Below are 16,508 nucleotides of genomic sequence, written 5' to 3'. Positions count from 1 at the left end.
TAGTTGCCTGCTGAGTTGCTTTGGTCCACACCTTTTTGTCCGTTCCTAAACATTTTAAGGAAAACGTAAGCACAAGATTTAAGGGTGTTTTGTGCAACCAAGTTTATTTTATGGACACTTTAACTCGCACTCTAAGGAAAATCTTAACTTAAGGTGCTTTGTGCAACCGGTCCCAGGATACCGGACACAATATTTCACATGTGTAGGCTCATTTAAGATTGTATGTGACCACTTGATTTCCGTGCTGAAAAAGATATTTGTCGTGTGTGTGACTGTGTGTGTGTGTGTGTGTGTGTCTGTGTGTGTGTGTGTGTGTGTGTGTGTGTGTGTGTGTGTGCAGCAAATCATGGAGGCTCAGAAGGGCATCTCCGGCTACAGTGACACCCAGGAGGAACTGGAGAGGGTGTCGGCCATCAAGAGCGAGCTGGACGAGAAGAAAGGACGCACACTGGACGGCATGTCTGAGATGGTGACTATATGACAGGAGCATGTCTGAGATGGTGAATATATGAGAGGGACATGTCTGAGATGGTGACTATATGAGAGGGACATGTCTGAGATGGTGACTATATGAGAGGGACATGTCTGAGATGGTGACTATATGAGAGGGACATGTCTGAGATGGTGACTATATGAGAGGGACATGTCTGAGATGGTGACTATATGAGAGGAACATGTCTGAGATGGTGACTATATGAGAGGGACATGTCTGAGATGGTGACTATATGAGAGGGACATGTCTGAGATGGTGACTATATGAGAGGGACATGTCTGAGATGGTGACTATATGAGAGGGACATGTCTGAGATGGTGACTATATGACAGGAGCATGTCTGAGATGGTGACTATATGAGAGGAGCATGTCTGAGATGGTGACTATGAGAGGAGAATGTCTGAGATGGTGACTATATGAGAGGAGCATGTCTGAGATGGTGACTATATGACAGGAGCATGTCTGAGATGGTGACTATATGAGAGGAGCATGTCTGAGATGGTGACTATATGAGAGGAACATGTCTGAGATGGTGACTACATGAGAGGGACATGTCTGAGATGGTGACTATATGAGAGGAGCATGTCTGAGATCGTGACTACCGTAATTTCCGCACTATAAGGCGCACCTGAGTATAAGCCGCAGCAGCAAAATTGCCTGTTTGTTACATATATAAGCCGCACCGGACTATAAGCCGCGGGTGTTTTGATGTTTAATTACCATATGTAAGGGTTCGTGCACAGAGGGGATTGTCGGGAAAGAGATGGCTGTTTGGGGAAGCTCCCATTTATTAACATTTCAACAAAACAAGTTGCATATTTGCATAACGTATTCAAGTGTTACCATTTAGTGCAATAGTAGCTACAGAACATGTACTGTGCTGTGTAAATTTAGGGGTCCTTGGCATGAAAAAGGTTGAAAACCACTGATCTACATTATAGCCTACAGTAGTACCATAACAAAAAACAAAGCTTACAGCGCTTGACGAGGCAATATCAATGGCTAAATTAAATGTGTTTTTTTTAAAGTGCAAAATAAAGTGCCTGTAACACGACAGTAAGCGCGTAAGCCTAAAGTTGCAGTAACACGGCTGCTTAAAATATACGGTAATCAGCCTACCAGAAAAGTCATTAATCCTCGTCTTCATCTTTTAGGCTAAGGTGCAGTACACGGCTGTAACCAGAAAAGTCAAGTCATTAATCCTCATCTTCGTCTTCTTCCTGCGTACTAAAACCACCAAAGTCCTCATCTTCAGTGTCGGAAACGAACAGGCTCAGGGTGGCTTCGTCAGCCACTCTCCTCTCTCCTTCGTTGTCGCTCTCAAAACCAACGAACTCCTCTTCGTCACTGTCGGAATCGAACAGCCTCTGAAGGCCCTCAGCTGTGGCGGCGTCCTCCTCTTCATCACGCAGCAGTCCAGCCTTTCGGAACCCGTTGGTGATCGTGGATGTTTTGACACTCCTCCACGCTGTCAGGATCCACTGGCAAACTTGAGCCTTCAGTCGGATCTGAACGGTGGACACACCTCGGCCGTCTGCTCTCTGTGTCAACACCCTGATGCCAAGGTTACGTGCTGCTGCTCGATTTCCTTCTTTCCTTCTTCTTCTCGCCGCCATCGTCGTAACACAGCCAGTTCTCCATCTTTTGAAGCATGATGTTAGATTACAACGAGCTAGTTGTGTGGCTTAGCCTTCCAAAATGTTGCCGTTAGTTTTTTAGAATGTAATACATAGAATTGGGAATGTTACATTCAATTTCATTCAGACTGTCTTTCAGGCTCAATCGCTGCCATTTTCCCCCTGGAGCGAGGGAGGAGGGAGGGTGTTTTACTGTAGTGGCTGAGAGAGCGTAGTGGCACAGTGCTCCAATCAGGTCGCGAGGCACATTTTTTCCAACATCATCCAATCAGGGTCTCGCTCTCGTAATGTCTGTCTTGCTCTCGTTCTGCCTCATACCAACATCCATAGATTTTGGAGGTCCCCGAGCGACCGTTAGCTGATAAAATCCATAGATAAGCCGCACCGTTATATAAGCCGCAGGGCCAAAAAACGGGGAAAAAGCCGCGGCTTATAGTCCGAAATTTACGGTATATGAGAGGAGCATGTCTGAGATGGTGACTATATGAGAGGGACATGTCTGAGATGGTGACTATATGAGAGGGACATGTCTGAGATGGTGACTATATGACAGGAGCATGTCTGAGATGGTGACTATATGAGAGGAACATGTCTGAGATGGTGACTATATGAGAGGGACATGTCTGAGATGGTGACTATATGAGAGGGACATGTCTGAGATGGTGACTATATGAGAGGAGCATGTCTGAGATGGTGACTATATCAGAGGGGCCTTGAAGTAGAATTCACCCTCAAAAAAAATTCACATGTTGCTCCACTTATGGAACAATGATCCAACACCAATCTTCTCATGACCCTTTGGCCCTGGAAACCTACTGAAAACCCATTGTGTGTTTTCAACAATACAGCGGTCTCAATGAGAAAATAAGCATTCTTCATAACTGACTTCCTTTTAGCAGGTGCATTGTTTTCAGGCAGCCTCAGTGACATGGTATTCCTATGATCTTCCTATGATCTAGTTCAGATTTATGTCAACGAACAAGTCTTTCCCAAAGCTAGACACACGAGAGCTTTCTGGAACTGCTCCACTGACAAATGAAAGCAGATTGACTCTTTGGACTCTGTAGTAAACATCAAATAGATTTAAGTTGACTCTTTGGACTCTGTATTAAACGTCAAATAGATTGAAGTTGACTCTTTGGACTCTGTAGTAAACGTCAAATAGATTTAAGTTGACTCTTTGGACTCTGTAGTAAACATCAAATAGATTGAAGTTGACTCTTTGGACTCTGTATTAAACATCAAATAGATTTAAGTTGACTCTTTGGACTCTGTATTAAACGTCAAATAGATTGAAGTTGACTCTTTGGACTCTGTAGTAAACATCAAATAGATTGAAGTTGACTCTTTGGACTCTGTAGTAAACATCAAATAGATTTAAGTTGACTCTTTGGACTCTGTAGTAAACATCAAATAGATTTAAGTTGACTCTTTGGACTCTGTAGTAAACATCAAATAGATTGAAGTTGACTCTTTGGTCTCTGTAGTAAACATCAAATAGATTTAAGTTGACTCTTTGGACTCTGTAGTAAACATCAAATAGATTTAAGTTGACTCTTTGGACTCTGTAGTAAACATCAGATAGATTTAAGTTGACTCTTTGGACTCTGTAGTAAACATCAGATAGATTTAAGTTGACTCTTTGGACTCTGTAGTAAACATCAGATAGATTTAAGTTGACTCTTTGGACTCTGTAGTAAACATCAAATAGATTTAAGTTGACTCTTTGGACTCTGTAGTAAACATCAGATAGATTTAATTTGGGTATGAAAGCTGGGACTGTTGCAGCAGTCCACACATTTAGCACTCACAGAGGAGTGCAACTTCAGAGCAACCCCAGAAAATATCTCTTGATGACATCACATGGTGCAGTCTTTCTGGGGAGAGATTTTAGTTTTTGCAAATATAAAATGGATACAAATATTGACGAGGGAGTCAAAGATTAGTGAAATGACATAATGTATTTTACAAATTTTATGCCACAATTTCACTTGTCACTTGAAGAGATATTGTCACTGTCAGCACATCTGTATCACACACAGTCAGTGATGACTTTAGAAGAGCCTCCACTAAGCATGCATTATCCTGCTAGCTCATGAGCTTCTTCATTTGACTTGAAAGTGGGATTGTTTGCCTGTCAAAACTGCTCTTCTTTGATATCATTCATGGGAGGAAAAAAAGGTAGTAATAAAGTAATGTTATGCCAGCGTAGCTCACAGTTTAATAAAGTAATGTTATGCCAGCGTAGCTCACAGTTTAATAAAGTAATGTTATGCCAGCGTAGCTCACAGTTTAATAAAGTAATGTTATGCCAGCGTAGCTCACAGTTTAATAAAGTAATGTTATGCCAGCGTAGCTCACAGTTTAATAAAGTAATGTTATGCCAGCGTAGCTCACAGTTTAATAAAGTAATGTTATGCCAGCGTAGCTCACAGTTTAATAAAGTAATGTTATGCCAGCGTAGCTCACAGTTTAATAAAGTAATGTTATGCCAGCGTAGCTCACAGTTTAATAAAGTAATGTTATGCCAGCGTAGCTCACAGTTTAATAAAGTAATGTTATGCCAGCGTAGCTCACAGTTTAATAAAGTAATGTTATGCCAGCGTAGCTCACAGTTTAATAAAGTAATGTTATGCCAGCGTAGCTCACAGTTTAATAAAGTAATGTTATGCCAGCGTAGCTCACAGTTTAATAAAGTAATGTTATGCCAGCGTAGCTCACAGTTTAATAAAGTAATGTTATGCCAGCGTAGCTCACAGTTTAATAAAGTAATGTTATGCCAGCGTAGCTCACAGTTTAATAAAGTAATGTTATGCCAGCGTAGCTCACAGTTTCAACATTATTTATCAACCTGTCATCCCTTTGTGTCAAGGCCCAAAAGGAAGCAGTTACAAGTGATTAGGCCACATTCCAAGGTGTAGTGGTCAGGAGGCTTGTTCAGGTGGGCTGGCACTCTGCACATTTGGCAAAGGACAGGCCACTTTCAATGATGGATTCAGATATCTCTGGCTTCAACCTGAGAGTAGACTCACTCTACTCGCAACCGGCACATGCCCCAGAAAGCCATCAGAAATTACTTCCTCAGCCCTACCAGCAACCTCTCCAAGACGTTCAGAGGACATTGACACTGTAATGATTGTCAGCTTAATGATGTATGTTTGTCGGGGCATGGTGGTGCAGTGGTAAGCACTGTCGCCTCACAGCTAGAAGGTCCTGGGTTCAATTCCCACCTGGGACGCTGTGAGCGCTGAAGGAATGCGTGCCCGTCCGCATGTCCTCGAGTGCCCACCGCCCGGGTGGGGTCGTCAAAAGGGCCTTTCTGTGTGGAGTTTGCATGTTCTCCCCGTGTTCCCTGGGGGTTTCCTTCATATAGGAACCCCACACCAAAACATGCAATATCCTGGTTGCTAATGTGGTTCCTCCTCTGGACGTTCGGGGCGCCTGTTCGGAGGGAGGGGAACTCGTTGGAATAGCGTGATCCTCCCACGTGCTATGTCCTACCGGTGAAGCTTCCCCTGTCAGGTGAAAAGAAGCGGCTGGCTACTGCCCATGTCTCGGAGGAAGCATGGAGCCAGTTTCGGCTCTCCCCAGATTGGCAGAGGGTGGAGCAGCAACCAGAATAAATATATTTAAATTAGCACTAACGGGGGATAAAAATGGGATAAAAAAATCTGTAAAAAAAAAAGTACGTTTGTCAGTCTGAATGCACTGTGTGCTTTTGGTCTCTCACAGGTGAAGAAATTGAACTGTGTGATCGTGGAGAAGAAGTCTGCTCTGGCGCCGATTATCAAAGAACTCAGGTCACTGAGGCAGCAGTGTCAGGTGAGGATCAAACCTCTACTACTGTGAACTCAGGTCACTGAGGCAGCAGTGTCAGGTGAGGACCAAACCTCTACTACTGTGATCACTCAGGTCACTGAGGCAGCAGTGTCAGGTGAGGATCAAACCTCTACTACTGTGAACTCAGGTCACTGAGGCAGCAGTGTCAGGTGAGGACCTAACCTCTACTACTGTGAACTCAGGTCACTGAGGCAGCAGTGTCAGGTGAGGACCAAACCTCTACTACTGTGATCACTCAGGTCACTGAGGCAGCAGTGTCAGGTGAGGATCAAACCTCTACTACTGTGAACTCAGGTCACTGAGGCAGCAGTGTCAGGTGAGGATCAAACCTCTACTTCTGTGAACTCAGGTCACTGAGGCAGCAGTGTCAGGTGAGGATCAAACCTCTACTTCTGTGAACTCAGGTCACTGAGGCAGCAGTGTCAGGTGAGGACCAAACCTCTACTACTGTGAACTCAGGTCACTGAGGCAGCAGTGTCAGGTGAGGATCAAACCTCTACTACTGTGAACTCAGGTCACTGAGGCAGCAGTGTCAGGTGAGGACCAAACCTCTACTACTGTGATCACTCAGGTCACTGAGGCAGCAGTGTCAGGTGAGGACCAAACCTCTACTACTGTGATCGCATCAAACAATCCTCACATTGAGTGCGTTTACATGCACACCAATAAACTGTTTATTAGCGGATTTCTGAGTTACCTGATTATTCAAGTGGTCATGTAAACAGCATAAACCGATAAGCTTTATCCGTTTATGGTCATAAACGGGTTATGAATAAACCGATAAACACACCTAGGTTTCTGGCCAATAATCGGTCTTCTCTCTGCATGTATACACCTTAACCGGGTTTCTTTCGGGTTTATATATCTGCGCATGTACGAGTTGTGGGAGAGAGATGCACAGGAGCGCGTGAGGTAGGGAGAGACGCGCTGCACTCACTGGCCCCTCTCTCCTCCCTCTTCCCCGGCCACAGCGGGGGGAGAGCGGAGCGGAGCGGGGAGCTCTGCTCTCTCTCCCCCGGTGTCCCTCTAACAGGCACCGCTGCTGCACTGCACTATCATGTTGAAATGTCGATATTCTACAGGAGACGACTGTGGTGTCTGCTTGCACGAATAAAGTCCCCAGTGCCATGCCGTGAACATTACAGGGACGAACATTTGTCTCGGATTGCAAATAGAATGATGAATTTATTAATAAAACGCATTGTCCAAGGTGCGTGCGTGACGATGTTTTTCAGATGACAGATTAAAAAAAACACGTAGCCTACGGACAACAGACTCAGTCGTTCAAAACACAAGACACACATAACGTTAATATCCGTCACAAATTCTGTCCGTTTTCTGACAGGTAGAGTATTTCAATTCAACACACGTTGTGGGTCATGAACATTTGACGTGCTTAAGTCACCTCACCTGCCTGCCTCTGTGCTGTGTGCTCGGTAAAGTTGGAAATATTATTGACAGATGCACTTCCAAAGTGACGCGATGCCTATTCCAATTTTAGTAAAGTAGACGAGATACACAACCTAATTTTCACCTAAACCATCCTCTGCGCTGGACAAATAAATTAGGAAAATGTGATTTTGCATTTTGCAACTATATTCTGTTGTTTTATTGCGGAATTAATGCTGCCTTTCTGGAGAGAAATCCGACTAATTGACTGAATCATGTAAACCCGGGTTTCTCCTATTGTCGGATAATTAAAGTGCATGTAAACGCAGAAATCAGATTATTGCCATAAACTGATTATTCTCAGTTATCCGTTTATTGTCTGCATGTAAACGCACTCATTGTGTCCAGGTCTAAATATGAGCCTTCAAAGGGCTTTACAAGTGATTATTGTTACAATACACACACTCCCTTTCACGCCCGCGACCCAGGTTTATAATGACCAACAGCGATCACAACTTTTTGGGGGGGCAGTTTGACATTGTTTGTAGACTGCGGGCAAATTTGTTCACCTTCCTCCAGTGATGGCAAGAGACATTATTTTCAGTGGTTGACCACTTCCCATCTGCCATTCACACATCTATACAAGTCTGTCCATTTAGCTCTGTGCTCTTCTATACAAGTCTGTCCATTTAGCTCTGTGCTCTTCTATACAAGTCTGTCCATTTAGCTCTGTGCTCTTCTATACAAGTCTGTCCATTTAGCTCTGTGCTCTTCTATACAAGTCTGTCCATTTAGCTCTGTGCTCTTCTTGAACTGTATCTAGTAACTGAAAAAGACGATTGCCCAATGGACACATGTTATAAACCACTGTCCAATAAACTCTCCGCACAAAGCAAAAAAAACAAACACATGATCAGTTGTAAGTGAACTGTTGCTTTTCTTTTGATAAATGTCTTTATGGCCTTAATCTGTTTTAAGTTTGACAATGGACGGGGGAATCCATAAGCACATGCCTCCAAGCCAGTAGGAGTTGACTTGTATTGTGTGTTATCATGACAGAGTCCATTAAATATAATTTACATGCTCCATAAATAAAAAGTGTGATAGGGAAAGCCCCCCCACATTGCTGCACTAAAGCCCAGGATCATATTTTCCTACACATGTTCCCAGAATTGCTCGGCCATCTTAATGAAGAGCTCCATCAGGAAGACATAAATAGACTTTATAAGACATAAATAGACTTTTATAAGGGCCAGTTGTAAGTCAAACTGCTCAAATACCGGCCCCCGTCCAATGTTGAGGATGTGAGACGGTATTAAGACTGCTCAAAATAGTCTCTTTTTTATGTTTTTTTTTTATTATTTTTATTTGTGATGCATATTCCCATCCTAACAGGAGCTAACCCAGGAATATGACGAGAAGAAGGCCCAGTATGAAAGCTGTGCTGCTGGTTTGGAGAGCAACAGATCCAAATTGGAACAGGTATAATGATTGCCCTGTGATTTCAACAATACGCTGGTACCAAGGGGAAAATAAGCATTCTTCATTCCTGACTTCCTTTTTGTGGGTGTATTGTTTTCATGCAGCCCCAGTGACATGGTATTCCTATGATCTTCACTAGTTCAAATTGAATGGATTTAATATGACGCGATGTTATCGTCCTACACTATTATATCCTATGAATTAATTTAAATAAATGTGCGCTTATTCATCCGGTGTATTTGATATTGGCGGTGTGTTTTTTGCTCTTCCATAACAACACGTGCGTCTGTCCCTTACAGGAGGTGAAAGCGTTGAGAGAGGAGACGGGTCAGGAGGAAAACCAATACCATCACATCAACAGCATGACGGAGGCAAGGAGCTTGAAAACGCAAAGAAACACTCGGGGCAGGAAACTAAACTGGCTTGGCCACTTTTAACAGTGGCAGGTGTGCCCAGTCATCTTCAATATTTAATGAGGCCAATTTAAAACCTGAGAGCAGAATATTTGAATTGAAAAGGAAGTGTGAGCACTGAACATTTGGCTAGTGGCCGGCCCCCCACACCCACACCCACACCCATCCACACAGTGAGTGTAACCCCGACACCCACCTGTCTGCCCTCTACAGGTCATTGAGGTGCAGATGCAGCGAGCCGCCGACGAGACCAAAGCCTACGTGTCGTCTGACCCACAAGAGAAGAAGAAAGCCATCAGGTGAGCATGAAGAGCCACGCCTGCCAGCTGCTTTCAACACCAAGACCCTTTTCACCTCAGCAGCCTCCTGTTACGTTGTAATAGGAGTGTTGTAATCATTACAACAGCATCCTGCTCATGCTGCTGCTGCCACCTCAGACTTGCATCAAAGCACGCACAGTGATCCACTAACGTGTCACCACCACACCGAAGCAAACGAGATGTGCTGAGACATCCCACGTTGATTGAAAAACACTGCATGAGTTAGACACATTGAAATTGCATTGGCCTACAATTGAAGTGTACCTGCCTGGCTCTTTTGCAGGGAGGTGTACATGAAGAACATTGCAGAGCAAGACTCACTCGGCAAGGTGAGCGCAGTGTGTCTTTACCTACCTCAGTGTGTCTTTACCTACCTCAGTGTGTCTTTACCTACCTCAGTGTGTCTTTACCTACCTCAGTGTGTCTTTACCTACCTCAGTGTGTCTTTACCTACCTCAGTGTGTCTTTACCTACCTCAGTGTGTCTTTACCTACCTCAGTGTGTCTTTACCTACCTCAGTGTGTCTTTACCTACCTCAGTGTGTCTTTACCTATCGCAGTGTGTCTTTACCTACCTTTAAGGTGAGCGCAGTGTGTCTTTACCTACCTTTGCTATCTGCTTACTACTTCATACTTGGAGTTATTTCTTTTTTATTCTGTCAAGAAGTGAACGTGGTTGGCGTGCAGACAGGGTAAGACGGAGAGGCTCATTGGACGAGGCAGACAGGGTAAGACGGAGAGGCTCATTGGACGAGGCAGACAGGGTAAGACGGAGAGGCTCATTGGACGAGGCAGGTTAAGGATGATGCAGCAGAAGTGCAGTAATGGTGATTAAACCAGACGGACAAAGCCCGTCTTTATGAAGCGGTGGTCAGCTGTCTTTATGAAGCGGTGGTCAGCTGTCTTTATGAAGCGGTGGTCAACTGTCTTTATGAAGCGGTGGTCAGCTGTCTTTATGAAGCGGTGGTCAGCTGTCTTTATGAAGCGGTGGTCAACTGTCTTTATGAAGCGGTGGTCAACTGTCTTTATGAAGCGGTGGTCAGCTGTCTTTATGAAGCGGTGGTCAACTGTCTTTATGAAGCGGTGGTCAGCTGTCTTTATGAAGCGGTGGTCAGCTGTCTTTATGAAGCGGTGGTCAGCTGTCTTTATGAAGCGGTGGTCAGCTGTCTTTATGAAGCGGTGGTCAGCTGTCTTTATGAAGCGGTGGTCAACTGTCTTTATGAAGCGGTGGTCAGCTGTCTTTATGAAGCGGTGGTCAGCTGCGGTGAAATGCCCGGGGACCAACTTCTTCCAACCGCCGCTGGTCAGACGACCATCTTTTGCATTTTTTTTTAGTGGGGGGTTATATATGGAGGAAACCCCAGGGGAGCACGGGGAGGACATGCAAACTCCACACAGAAAGGCCCCTTTCGGCGAGATATAGCCCACCTGGGCAGTGGGCACCGAAGGGGGGAGCACACCCTCAGCGCCCACAGCGTCCCAGGCGGGAATCAAACCCAGGACCTTCTAGCTGTGAGATATATATAGTTTGGTGGCCTGCAGAAACCCTTCACATGGTGACAATTTGACATTTTCTATTTTTGACATTTCCACAAATTAGAAACTTTCCCCTATATATCACTTTTTGAATGACTGAGATACTGTAGCTCTCTCACATCAAAAGTTATTTAAGCAATATCACACCAGAGGGAGTGCTGTTGTTGGCTAATATCGTCACGACTGTGATTCGGTCGTAGGCCCGAGGCCGCAGGCCGAGTGTCAAAGAGAAGTAATTTGCAACAACAGATGATTTATGTCTGTTATTCGCCTCGGCCAACAAAAACAGTTGCCTCAGGATTTCATTACCAACTACCAAGTCGTGTTGGCAAGCAAGCAACAACAGGTAAACTTCATGCCTGCAGTTCCCTGACTGCAAGCTAGCTAAGCTAACATTAGCTACTTTGAGGTTACCGCAGATGACGATTTCAGCTTACCGTTCATAATTAAAGGAACACTCCGCCCATTTTCAACCAGCTTTGTATCATTAGAACATCAGTAGTATATCAGAAAACTGTAAACTGTTTTGAAGTCTGTCATTTAATTTGACAGTTATTGAGTGTTAAAGTGTGTACCAGTGACATCACTGGTCCACACTAACTCAAATTAATAACTCATGAACTCAAATCAACTCTCAATAACTGTCAAACTATTCATCATTCATCTAGTTTGACAGTTATTGAGAGTTGATTTGAGTTAATGAGTTATTAATTTGAGTTAGTGTGGACCAGTGATGTCACTGGTCCACACTTTAACACTCAATAACTGTCAAATTAAATGACAGACTTCAAAACAGTTTACAGTTTTCTGATATACTGATGTTCTAATGATACAAAGCTGGTTGAAAATGGGCAGAGTGTTCCTTTAAGGTTAAATCCGTATCGTCGTCCCTGGGTGCGAGCGCTGTTTGAACGCAGCCTAATCCAGGAAACGTTGAGAACAGCTGTGAAGTGGAGGGATATACACACAGTGAAGCGCCCGTGATGTTACCGTGAAATATCAGCACTGCTAAGATCCCTCTTGTCCAATCAAATTGCTCAGCCGGAACTAACTGTTGTATAAGAGTCGACCTTTGGCTCATTACCACCAATGTGTAGCAGCAACATGTGAAGGGTTCTCCCAGACCGCCACATACACATACACACACACACACACACACACACACACACACACATACACATATATGTATATAACATCTTAAGCTTAATTTATACTTATTAGAAAGTGTCGCTCAGCACATGGTCGCAGACGAAAAAGAAAGTGTCGCTCATGTTGCTGCATTTATACTTCAGTGAACGTTCGCCTCGGTTCAACGGTCATGTGACACTCGAACGCTATAAGCAGACAGCCAAGAGAAGAGAGGGAACGCACAGTGAAACCACCTCGGAGGCAAGATGTAACGTACTTGACTGCAGCCGCATATAAACGACACACAACCACACAACTCACCACCTCGCTCTCTGGGAAATTGGAAATCACGATGTTCTTTGTGATTTTAACGAAGGCATACATCAAGGACAGGCAGATAAAAATAGCGGGGACGCGTTCATTCATTTCAATCAAGTGAAAACCAAAACAAGGAAGTCATATAGCCAATCAGACTTGCGCGATATTATGACGTAGTCAGCGACACTAGACATTTCACCAGGTAGCAGACACTGCTGCTCGCCGACACTTTCAAGTGTCGACTCAAGTCCTCATTTCTGTCGGCGACCGTTTCAAAAGTGTCGGCAGACAAAGCATACATTTGGGCTTTACTCATACGTCCTGTCAGTGTAATCAGCTACAGAGACCAGGTGCATGTTGTATAGAAAAGAGACTTATTTCCTGAAGTTTTTGTGTTTCATCTAGCACTTTCATCTTTTCGTGTTGGGTTATATTTAGTGTAAATCTCTCCAGACAGACTTCAGACTTTGTTCTTACCCGATGGCTTCCCAGATTGTATTTAGTCTGACCTGCGTGAGAAAGCCACCAAGTCACATTCCTTGTATTTGCAGACTAACTTGGCCAGTAAAAGTGATTCGGATCACTGCTATAAAAAGAAGACATGCTAATGTACTTGAATGAAGTAAGCATCTTTGAGTCCTTGAAAAGCGCTATATAAATCCCATATTCATTATTATTATTATAAGTGTGTATTATTATATATATTGAATAGAACACATCCAAGTAGGGGCGGACATGCAAACTGGCTGTTAAAGGAAAAAGCAAAGTAACAAACATCCTCCAGTGGTGCTGACTGTTCTCCTGCTCTCTGTGTGGTCCTGACTGTTCTCCTGCTCTCTCTGTGTGTGATGCTGACTGTTCTCCTGCTCTCTCTCTGTGTGATGCTGACTGTTCTCCTGCTCTCTCTCTGTGTGGTCCTGACTGTTCTCCTGCTCTCTCTCTGTGTGGTCCTGACTGTTCTCCTGCTCTCTCTGTGTGGTCCTGACTGTTCTCCTGCTCTCTCTGTGTGGTCCTGACTGTTCTCCTGCTCTCTTTGTGTGATGCTGACTGTTCTCCTGCTCTCTCTCTGTGTGATGCTGACTGTTCTCCTGCTCTCTCTGTGTGATGCTGACTGTTCTCCTGCTCTCTCTGTGTGATGCTGACTGTTCTCCTGCTCTCTCTCTGTGTGATGCTGACTGTTCTCCTGCTCTCTCTGTGTGATGCTGACTGTTCTCCTGCTCTCTCTGTGTGGTCCTGACTGTTCTCCTGCTCTCTTTGTGTGATGCTGACTGTTCTCCTGCTCTCTCTCTGTGTGATGCTGACTGTTCTCCTGCTCTCTCTGTGTGATGCTGACTGTTCTCCTGCTCTCTCTGTGTGATGCTGACTGTTCTCCTGCTCTCTCTGTGTGGTGCTGACTGTTCTCCTGCTCTCTCTCTGTGTGGTCCTGACTGTTCTCCTGCTCTCTCTGTGTGGTCCTGACTGTTCTCCTGCTCTCTCTCTGTGTGTGATGCTGACTGTTCTCCTGCTCTCTCTGTGTGTGATGCTGACTGTTCTCCTGCTCTCTCTCTGTGTGATGCTGACTGTTCTCCTGCTCTCTCTCTGTGTGGTCCTGACTGTTCTCCTGCTCTCTCTGTGTGATGTTGACTGTTCTCCTGCTCTCTCTCTGTGGTGCTGACTGTTCTCCTGCTCTCTTTGTGTGATGCTGACTGTTCTCCTGCTCTCTCTCTCTGTGTGATGCTGACTGTTCTCCTGCTCTCTCTGTGTGGTGCTGACTGTTCTCCTGCTCTCTCTGTGTGATGCTGACTGTTCTCCTGCTCTCTCTCTGTGGTGCTGACTGTTCTCCTGCTCTCTCTCTGTGTGGTCCTGACTGTTCTCCTGCTCTCTCTCTGTGTGTGGTGCTGACTGTTCTCCTGCTCTCTCTGTGTGGTCCTGACTGTTCTCCTGCTCTCTCTCTGTGTGATGCTGACTGTTCTCCTGCTCTCTCTGTGTGATGCTGACTGTTCTCCTGCTCTCTCTGTGTGATGCTGACTGTTCTCCTGCTCTCTCTGTGTGATGCTGACTGTTCTCCTGCTCTCTCTCTGTGGTGCTGACTGTTCTCCTGCTCTCTCTGTGTGATGCTGACTGTTCTCCTGCTCTCTCTGTGTGATGCTGACTGTTCTCCTGCTCTCTCTGTGTGATGCTGACTGTTCTCCTGCTCTCTCTCTGTGTGATGCTGACTGTTCTCCTGCTCTCTCTCTGTGTGATGCTGACTGTTCTCCTGCTCTCTCTCTGTGTGATGCTGACTGTTCTCCTGCTCTCTCTCTGTGGTGCTGACTGTTCTCCTGCTCTCTCTCTGTGTGGTCCTGACTGTTCTCCTGCTCTCTCTGTGTGATGCTGACTGTTCTCCTGCTCTCTCTCTGTGTGATGCTGACTGTTCTCCTGCTCTCTCTCTGTGTGATGCTGACTGTTCTCCTGCTCTCTCTCTGTGTGATGCTGACTGTTCTCCTGCTCTCTCTCTGTGGTGCTGACTGTTCTCCTGCTCTCTCTCTGTGGTGCTGACTGTTCTCCTGCTCTCTCTCTGTGTGGTCCTGACTGTTCTCCTGCTCTCTCTCTGTGTGATGCTGACTGTTCTCCTGCTCTCTCTGTGTGATGCTGACTGTTCTCCTGCTCTCTCTCTGTGTGGTCCTGACTGTTCTCCTGCTCTCTCTGTGTGATGTTGACTGTTCTCCTGCTCTCTCTCTGTGTGATGCTGACTGTTCTCCTGCTCTCTCTGTGTGGTCCTGACTGTTCTCCTGCTCTCTCTGTGTGTGATGCTGACTGTTCTCCTGCTCTCTCTGTGGGCTGCAGAAGCTACGTGAGAAGCAGAAGGCGGTGAGGGAGAACCATGCTGCCAACATAAAGCAGATGAAGATGTGGAGCGACCTGCAGAAGCTGATGGAGTGCAAGAAGCAGTGCTTCATCAGAGCCCAGAGCCAGGCCTCCATCGGCCAGGTCATCCAGGAGGGAGGAGAGGATCGCCTGGTGCTGTGAGCAGCGCCTCACAGGGTCCAGCTGCACCACCTCCATTCACTCCAGAGATCACCCAGCTCAATGTTGTTTAGCGTTCTGCACATCTGTTTTACTATCTGGAGAGCTTTTAGCTGAGCTGCTGTGTGTTTGAATGGCAAATGTGAAAGCATTGTTCCCTGGGTTCATGGCAGTGTAGGACATTAAAAAATATATTTTGGAGGCAACTTTTGCCCCGACTGTCTAAGAAAACACAGCCAGGTTGTGAAGTAAGCGCTGCAGGTTTATATTAGATGGCGTCTGTTGAGGCTAAGCACAGAGACTGATTTGATTTCAGGTGTGCATGCTTCTCCATAGCATCCCCGGATGTTCATTCATTTCCCCTTTTCGAGCCTGGGGGAGGGGCTTAGGCTACAGACATCTCGGCACAAACTGAAATCCCGTGCTACAACCCGTGCTCACGTCTCGGCCATAACGGACGGACAGACACACATGTCACTTATAGAAGTGGCTGCACCGCTTAAAGGAACACTGCCCATTTTCAACCAGCTTTGTATCATTAGAACATCAGTAGTATATCAGAAAACTGTAAACTGTTTCGAAGTCTGTCATTTAATTTGACAGTTATTGAGTGTTAAAGTGTGGACCAGTGACATCACTGGTCCACACTAACTCAAATTAACACGTTCACTGCCAACAACGTGTAAACACGTTTTCAGAATCCAGCTGTTGACTGCCAGCGACGTGTAAACACGTTTTCAGAATCGATTTTTTTTTTTTTGACGGTGGGACGTTGATCTAACCCTTTTACGTCTCTTATATAAGTATTGGACGTGTACAACGTGTACAACCCATTCCACCGACCCACTAAGTGGCGACAAGGAAGTAGGAAGGCAAGCAAAAAGCAGTGTGATCCATTTCCATTCTCATGAAAATGGATTGGCGGAGGCGCTTTCGTTTCCGCGCTGATTGCTGGCGGTGCGGGATTG

The 16,508-nt window shown here is 45.3% G+C and overlaps 1 protein-coding gene across 1 annotated transcript in view; it reads left to right on the top strand.

Moving 5' to 3' along the window:
• Positions 1-15,636, top strand: part of ift81 (intraflagellar transport 81 homolog) — a gene marked incomplete at its 5' end in the record, with an annotated part of 41,276 nt that extends 25,640 nt beyond the window's left edge. The window contains 7 exons of the mRNA XM_083644201.1: positions 341-469; positions 5,863-5,952; positions 8,755-8,841; positions 9,141-9,212; positions 9,468-9,553; positions 9,858-9,903; positions 15,361-15,636. Of these exons, the coding sequence (XP_083500327.1) occupies positions 341-469; positions 5,863-5,952; positions 8,755-8,841; positions 9,141-9,212; positions 9,468-9,553; positions 9,858-9,903; positions 15,361-15,543 (693 nt within the window). The 3' untranslated portion in view covers positions 15,544-15,636. The remainder of the gene's footprint in view (positions 1-340; positions 470-5,862; positions 5,953-8,754; positions 8,842-9,140; positions 9,213-9,467; positions 9,554-9,857; positions 9,904-15,360) is intronic.
• Between the last annotated feature and the right edge of the window lie 872 nt (positions 15,637-16,508).

The sequence above is a fragment of the Poromitra crassiceps genome (genome assembly GCF_964638095.1).
Source record: "Poromitra crassiceps genome assembly, chromosome: 10".
In the NCBI taxonomy this organism is placed as follows: domain Eukaryota; kingdom Metazoa; phylum Chordata; class Actinopteri; order Beryciformes; family Melamphaidae; genus Poromitra; species Poromitra crassiceps.
This window is presented reverse-complemented; position numbering and strand designations above follow the sequence as displayed.